We start from the raw sequence: 7061 nt of genomic DNA on the forward strand, positions 1-7061 counted from the left end.
CCGTGACAACAACAAGGGCTGCATTTGCTACATGCAGTCAGCAGATGGGATCAGCTTGCCAGGACTGTGCCTTGGCCCTCACCAGTGTGTTTTAGCTCTGGACACAGCACGCAGCCTGATGGCCACCCTGTGAGTACCCTCCCGCCGGGTCCCCCACCTTTTCAATATCTCACTGCGCCTAGGGAGCCGTTGCGGGAAGAGGTGGCCCCGCTGGCGGTGGAGGGCTGGGAGGGAGCAGGTCCTTCTCCAGCTGCGGGGCAGTCCCAAATGGCCCCATCTGTCTGCTGCTGGCTGCTTTCCATTTGACACCAAACTTCAGCTTATTGGTAGCCCTTTGTCACCTGTGATTTCCCTGCAGCCAGGGAGAGAGCAGATCCCTGACAGAGTAGGAGAGATTTAGCCAAGGGATCCTGGCAGGAGGTGAGTGGGCTAACAGAGAGCTGAAAAGTCCAGAGCTGCCTCCCTTTCCCACTGCTCTTGCACAGCATTAACCTTCCCAGTGGCCGGGGAGGGGGGAATGCAGGAAAGCCAAGTCTTCTGGGAGCTTTTCAGCAGGAGAGAAACTGCCCTTCCCCTTGCGCTTGGTGCTCAGCCTCTCTGCTGCCGCTGGGTCACGCAGCTCTGCACAGCTGTTTATTCCTGCTGAGTGACCCTTGGGGCCTCGGCCCGGGCCCTCACCTCCCTGAGGCTGGATCCCTTTGCCAGAGCTATGTGCTGGCTTCCCATCCCACTGCTGCCCTCGCCCCTGGGCTTAGCTGGCGGCTCAGCCCAGGCGTCCCAGGCGGGATGCACGCCCAGAGCCTCTCTCTGCCCTGGAGACTGAGACATAGGCTCCCATGGGGACGTTCAGTGTTTCTCATGATGCCTGCCCTAAAACAAGGGTGGGGGAAGCCAGACTGGGGCTCACTGCACCATGCCGGGGCTGCTTTTTGTTACACCTTTAAGGCAAAGCTGCAAACTCTCCTGTCCAAAGGCACAGGCATCTCTTTTGAGGCAGAGGGGCTGCAGATGCCTGGGAAAGGTCCCAGCTGGACACTGGCTGATGGCTCTTTCCTGTTTACCCCCCACTTCCCATCCAGGCTGTCTCCGAACTGAGCTCCGAATCATGCCGCATAGCTCACAAATGCTGTGTCTGAGGCTGCATTGCTGGCAGGGCACCAGTTCTTGGCTTTCGTAGCCAAATGGTGACGCAGCCTCCAAGCCAGCTGGTGCTCCCTGCCCCAGCTAGCACCGGGCACCAGCACCAGCAGCTTTCTGTCCCTGTCACAGTCCATACCTGTGCACAGGGATTACATGTTGGGCTGGGCAGGGAGCGGGAGGCCAAGAGGCAAATCTGTCTCCAGTTCACCCAGTGTAAAGAGTGAAGGCGTGGCATTGCTGGGAAAGAAGGTACATTCTTACAGGTCTGGGTCTCAAAGGAGAGGAGGGAGCAGAGAAACCTTGGGATTTCTCTGGGGCATCATAAATGCAGAGATCACTTAACAGCCATTCTGTCAGCACAGGGTGTCTTAAGGCATCTCTCCTCTACCCCTGCGACATACTTCCATGAACCTTCCAGGAATTTAGTTCTCTGCTTCCCTTTCTGGTAAACATGTGTAACAAGGACAACTTCTAATTGCTTTTGTGTCTGGGCGGAGTGGATAAGAAAAAGGCAACCAGAGGTGATTGAACAAAAGCCTGTGTTTCTATAAGCCTTTCTTCTTTGGAAATCAGGCTGGAGACACATGACAGTAACAGCTGGTTGGTCGGCAGGGACCAGGAGCTGGCTGGGCACTACAGGTCATAGTTTTGAGTCTGACAGAAATCATTACGGACCTGGTCAGCTAATTGAGAGCTCTCTCCAAGTGCTTCTTGGACTCCCTGTGAGGGCTGCGAGACAGGATGCCAAGAGCAATGGGTGAGCAGGACACAATCCCTCGCAGGGACAGGGAGACGAAAGGCAGCAATGACTGGCTGCAGGAGAGTGGGTATAAAGACAGACGAATCAAGGGGAGATGACGGGGTTGAGAGGTCTGACAAACCGCGGTCAAACTACTCACACATACAGGAAGTCCCATTCTGCAGTAAGGTCCAGGCACAGGTATTGACATTTTCCTGGTCTGTTTGTGTCCTTATGGCAGGTTTAGAGCAATGGACATCCTCCATGCGGCCATCAGATCTTTCCAGAAGCCTGTTGTGAAGAAGGTCTCCAAGGGAGGTTCTAAGAAGTGAGGTATTGCTACTGGATGGGGACAGACTGGTGCCTGGATCCTGTGACCCTCTCCAGCTCCTGCTGGCTATGTTAGTGTGGGAGTAAGGATGTTTGGGGCAGAGAAGCTTTAGCCCTGTGCACATTAAACATAGGCAGCCATCCCCAGCATCCAGGGAGACAGGAATGAGAGGGGGATGATGAAGGACCAGTCACCAGCACTGCAGCCAGGTGCTGGGTGCAGATGTGAGCAGGGTCTCTCCTGGCACTCTGAAAAGCCAGGGAGGCTGTAACCAAACCCACAAGCAGTTGTGGGACAAGAATGCAAGCAGCGTAGTGCGGGAAAGATGGCCTGCGACACCCGGGACCTGGGGATGATACAGCATGGGTAATGGCCTGTGGAGTGGACCTAGTGGGGCTACTGTTGCGTACTTCTAGGGAAACGCTGGTAAAGGATACACAGGAGATATTGCTTGGCAAAGGGAGGAGGGGGGCAGAGCCTCAGAAAAAGGTCTTCAAGCTCCTTGTCTCCAAGCGGACCAGGATAGACAGCTGTCGATGCTGTGGGGCTCTGCAGCCAGTGATTCCCTGTCCTGATCCCACATCCCTATTTTTCAGCTTGAAGCAGAAGCCTGCAGGAGCACTGCTGAGGACAAACCACGTGTCTAGAGGAGAAGCAGGGAGCCAGTTTTGCCAAGCAGCCAGAGAGAGGAGCGAGCAGGAGGGTGGCTCGAGGCCCATCTGACTCCACAGCACCTGTCTCCCTGGGGCCGGGCCCACAAGAGGAGGGTGAGGAGCCGGTGAGTGGATCCAAGGGCCCTTTTGTGGTGTCACAGCTGATGCCCTGCCCACTGCCTTGGCAGGGACCATAGATAGGCTCAGCACAGGGGTGACCAGCCCTGCCATGTCCAAAAATGCATGGGGATGTGAAAGCTTCAGGGGGATGTGGGCATCAGAAATCTGGAGCACTGTTGGCACTGGGCACCCCAAGACAGCTGGGTATCCTGCACTTCTGACCTGTGCATGCCTGCATTTTGCTCACTTGTCCAAAGGTCACAAGGGATGTCATTGCTGAACCAGAACTGAAAGAAAAGCATTTTTCCAGCATAGCTCTTAACCCCATCTTTACCAGACAGCAGCGTTTTGTTCCCCTCCCTGCCATCACCACGCAGAGGCCGGTTTGCTGCCTTGCCTGCTTCATCCAGTGTGAGACCGTGGCATGTGTAGGGTGTGTTTGGGGTTGGGGAACAGCACTGGGCTCATCCCCTTGCCTCTCAGCACTGGTCCATGGATAGGGCATGATTAAGCCACCTTTGCTGTGATCGAAAGTGCCCCTTCCTGCAGCCCAGTAGGACATGCACATCCTACTCAGAGATTATGCGCAGACTCCAGCTTTCCCTGGGCATGCTGCACCCCAAAGGAAACAAACCCCTCCACCCTGGTGCGACTGGCGGTGTGTGGGATGTTGCCGGCACGGAGCCTGGGGCTCTGAGCACTGCAGCCCACCTGCCAGGGCTGTCCAACTGGCTCCCTCTGTACTAGCCCTCCGCTCTCCTCCATTGTGGGGCACTCAGCCACCCTGCCAGGCTGGGCTGTAAGGTTTTAACAGAGGCACTGGAGGGCTTTGGGATGCTCTGGTCTGATCCTTCCCCCCAGAGCCAAGGCCCCTCCGCATGCTGGGATGAGATGGGTACTGGCTGTGCCAGGGCCTTTCACTCCAGGAGGCAGCAAGCAGTCGGCTGAGCGCGGGAAGGGTAATGCACAGAGACCTCTCACTCCCCTGTCCAAGCCACTGTCCAGGAGCTACTGGCACGGCTCTGGGTTCAGGTGGGCCACCTTGGCCTTGGGGCAAGACTGAGGCGCTTCCACTCCATGAGCAAGGAGAGTCATGAGCAGTCAGTGACACAGGCGCAGAGAACACCTTGGGACACGTGCCATACAGGCAATAACCAAGGGGTCTCCTGCCTTCCTGTCTTGCAGCTGCTGTCCCCACGGCAGGCTCTACTGTGGTATCAAGAGAGCACATGGGCACAGGAATGGGCCTGCTGCAACAGAGGTGTACTGGGCACCTGCTCTGCACACTGACCTTCCTGGAGGCTGCAGGGGCCTTGGCCTTGATGCTTTATGCTCTGCTGTGGGAAGCCGGAAACCTGGTCAACCTTCCCAACAAGCGCATCGGCTTTTACAACTTCTGCCTGTGGAACGAGACAGTCAGGGAGCTGCAGTGCCTGGAGTACAGGCATCTGCAGGTGATGGGCATCAGCCTCCCAGGAATAGTGCTAGCTAGGGTTTGCGTGTACTCTTGCCTGGTCTTCAGCATCTTCTATCCCCTTTTTGTTGCACACGTGAAGTGCATGAAAGACACAAAGGACTGGAAGGTGATTCTCATCATACTTGTCATCAAGATGATGATACTGTCCGGAGGCCTGGGTACATTTCTCTTCCAGACCTCACATTGGATTCACCCCTTTGAATTCACTGGGGGCTTCCTGGCACTGCTTGGGACTCAGACTCTGCTACTGCTCCAGATTCTCACTGCCAGTATGTACCTCAGCTGGGCCAAACACAGGTATCCATGCCAAAGTCCTTTCCCTGAGGAGGCCATGTCCATTGAAATTTGAAGGTGGAGAAGATGCAAGAGCTATGAATTGCCTGATTTAAAATAATAATAATAGCACTACAGCTTTTGCAACCTAGTCCTGATGCTCATGCCCAGGCATGCTCTGATGAACAGCTGTGATTGCCAGCCAGACATTGGCAGCACTCCTGAACGGGCAGCAGGCACCAACACCCACAGCACAGTGTGGGAGCTTCCTGGGAACGGCAGCACATAACACACACTGCAGCCTGGGGCATAGCACCAGAGCGACAGCATTTCTGGCCCTGACCTTGAGGACAGCAAAGGGGACAGATCAGACCCAGCACAAGGCATTTATGTCCATCTGGCTGTATCTAGCCTGAGTGTAGGCAGCCAGAGAAGCCACACAGGCTTGCTTTCTTGGAGTTCCCCAAAGAGACTCAGCTGCTTCTCCGCCTCCTGGATAACCAGGGGCATCTTAGAAGCAAACATGGGTGAGGAACTTTGCCTTCACATTGCCATCACAGCAGCACAAGCCCCAGGCATGCAATGGAAAGCACTTTCTTCAGCAGGAGCACCTGCACTTCGTCCTCTGGAATAACATGGACTTACAAGGTGACTCTGCTTGTAGTTCATTTGGGTGAAGTGGCCCACGTCCAACCCCAGGAGCAGCAAGGCACCTGGAAGGGCATTTTAATGATTTGCTGAACACAGCCATAATGAGGAAGGCTTCCATGAGGAAGCAGAGGATTTTGGTGCAGATCCCCAGACTCTCACTGACACTATGCAACTGAGCCCAGTACTCCAGCAGCATCAGACACACCAGCAGAGACCAGTCCTGGATGGAAGCAGCTGGCCACCAAGCCGTTTGTAACCTCGCATGAGGCAGCGCTGGCTTTTCACTCTGTCCCCTCTGGGTGCACGAGGGCCCATCTTCTCATCTCTTCTTCTGCAGGGTCTTGGCAGGGACACGGCTGATGTTTGACTGATTCCTCATTTCAATAAAGATTCTCGCACCCTGCCCCGGCCTTGTGTGTTCTGTTCATTACTCCCTTGAGTGCTTGCCTGGAGCCCTCAACCCCTTCCCAGGCCCCATACACCCTGCAGCAGGGGCAGCCCCCTCAGGATGGTCCCTCTCCCCCACCAGCCTGTTCCCACCCACACATCTCCCCCAGTTGAGGGGGGCCTGCCCTGGGCTGGGGGCAAATTCAACACCAGGACTGACAGGCACAGCCTGCCAGGCCGCATGGCAGCTGTCAGGGAGGGATGGCGAAGCCAAGTGACCTCCAGGGCCATCCTGTAGCAGCACTGGGGAGGGTGAGGGGTGCCCCAAGGTGACAGCCCCAGGGCCCCAGCATTTAGGCTGAACCACAACCATCCAGTTCTGGAGGCCACGGCCAGCGAGTCCCCACTCCATCCCTGTCCCAAAATCCACCCGGCAAAGGGACACTCGCAGCTGAAGCCTCTTTAATCCTCTTTAATCCAGCTGTGCTCTGAAGTGTCAGACACAAATGAGCATGCCATTCCCTGGAACCAAACCCTGCTGGTCCCAGCACACACTGCAAGGAAAGAGCTCCCCCTTCCCCTTGGCCAGCACAGACCTCCTCCCAGCCCTGCAGTGAGAGGTCATAGCCCGCAGCCAACACACAGCCACCCCCAGGCCTCACCCACACTGCCCCAGCTGCCTGCGGACACGGGGAAGAGAAGCATTAGCTGAAAAAGATCTCCCTAACGTATTTCAGAACATCGTCCCCTGAGTCCTCCCCACCTGTCTTCTCTGCACCAGCGCCCAGAGGGGATGGCAGACCCGGATTGCAGTCGCTGCCCTCCTCTGCGCTGCCTGCGCTGCCGGCAGGAGTGCTCAGCGTTGGCGGGAGCTCCTGCTCCTCTTCACTTCCATACCAGGCCTTCTCCTCAGCTTCCTCCCGTTGCAACTTCTGACCAAAGGAAAACAGCCGGACCCTGCTGTCAACACCCTCATTCCTGGGAGCACCACGAATAACCGGGGGCAGAGCCCACCCTGCCGCGGGACACTGCGGCCGCCTCCGAGGCGGGTGGTCGGGGAGCGGAGCCCCCCCTGCTCCAGCTGGCCCCTGGCAGCCGCGGGGAGAGGGGCCGGGGCCGCCCCCCCCGCGGGATCCCGCCGCCGGGCTCACCTCGGCCAGCGTCCCCAGGGCCACGTCCACCAGCTCCGCCTCGTTCATGCAGTAGACGGTCGCCGCCCTGGGGAGCGAGGGGAGACGCTCAGCGGAGGTCCCGGCCGCCGCGGCCCCGGGCGCGGCCAGGGGGCTTTAC

At 57.2% G+C, this 7061-nt stretch overlaps 2 protein-coding genes and 1 long non-coding RNA gene across 3 annotated transcripts in view; 2 read left to right on the top strand and 1 right to left on the bottom strand.

The window, feature by feature from the left end:
- LOC112971062 lies at window positions 1-2987 on the top strand. Its single transcript, XR_003255242.1, has 3 exons — window positions 1-129; window positions 2121-2212; window positions 2807-2987. It is a non-coding gene; the product is annotated as an uncharacterized LOC112971062 (long non-coding RNA).
- Window positions 2988-3874: 887 nt separating this feature from the next.
- TMEM140 (transmembrane protein 140) lies at window positions 3875-5787 on the top strand. Its single transcript, XM_026076115.1, has 2 exons — window positions 3875-3878; window positions 4169-5787. Exons 1-2 carry the CDS (start codon window positions 3875-3877, stop codon window positions 4807-4809), a joined length of 645 nt encoding a protein of 214 aa, XP_025931900.1. The 3' UTR covers window positions 4810-5787.
- A 441-nt stretch (window positions 5788-6228) lies between these two features.
- CYREN (cell cycle regulator of NHEJ) overlaps window positions 6229-7061 on the bottom strand; it is a 1395-nt gene continuing 562 nt past the window's right edge. Inside the window, exons 2-3 of the mRNA XM_026076121.1 lie at window positions 6923-6989; window positions 6229-6703 (exon numbers count right to left, since the gene is read on the bottom strand). Of these exons, the coding sequence (XP_025931906.1) occupies window positions 6476-6703; window positions 6923-6989 (295 nt within the window). The 3' untranslated portion in view covers window positions 6229-6475. The remainder of the gene's footprint in view (window positions 6704-6922; window positions 6990-7061) is intronic.

Source organism: Apteryx rowi, unplaced genomic scaffold (assembly GCF_003343035.1).
Source record: "Apteryx rowi isolate R43461 unplaced genomic scaffold, aptRow1 scaffold_426, whole genome shotgun sequence".
NCBI lineage: Eukaryota > Metazoa > Chordata > Aves > Apterygiformes > Apterygidae > Apteryx > Apteryx rowi.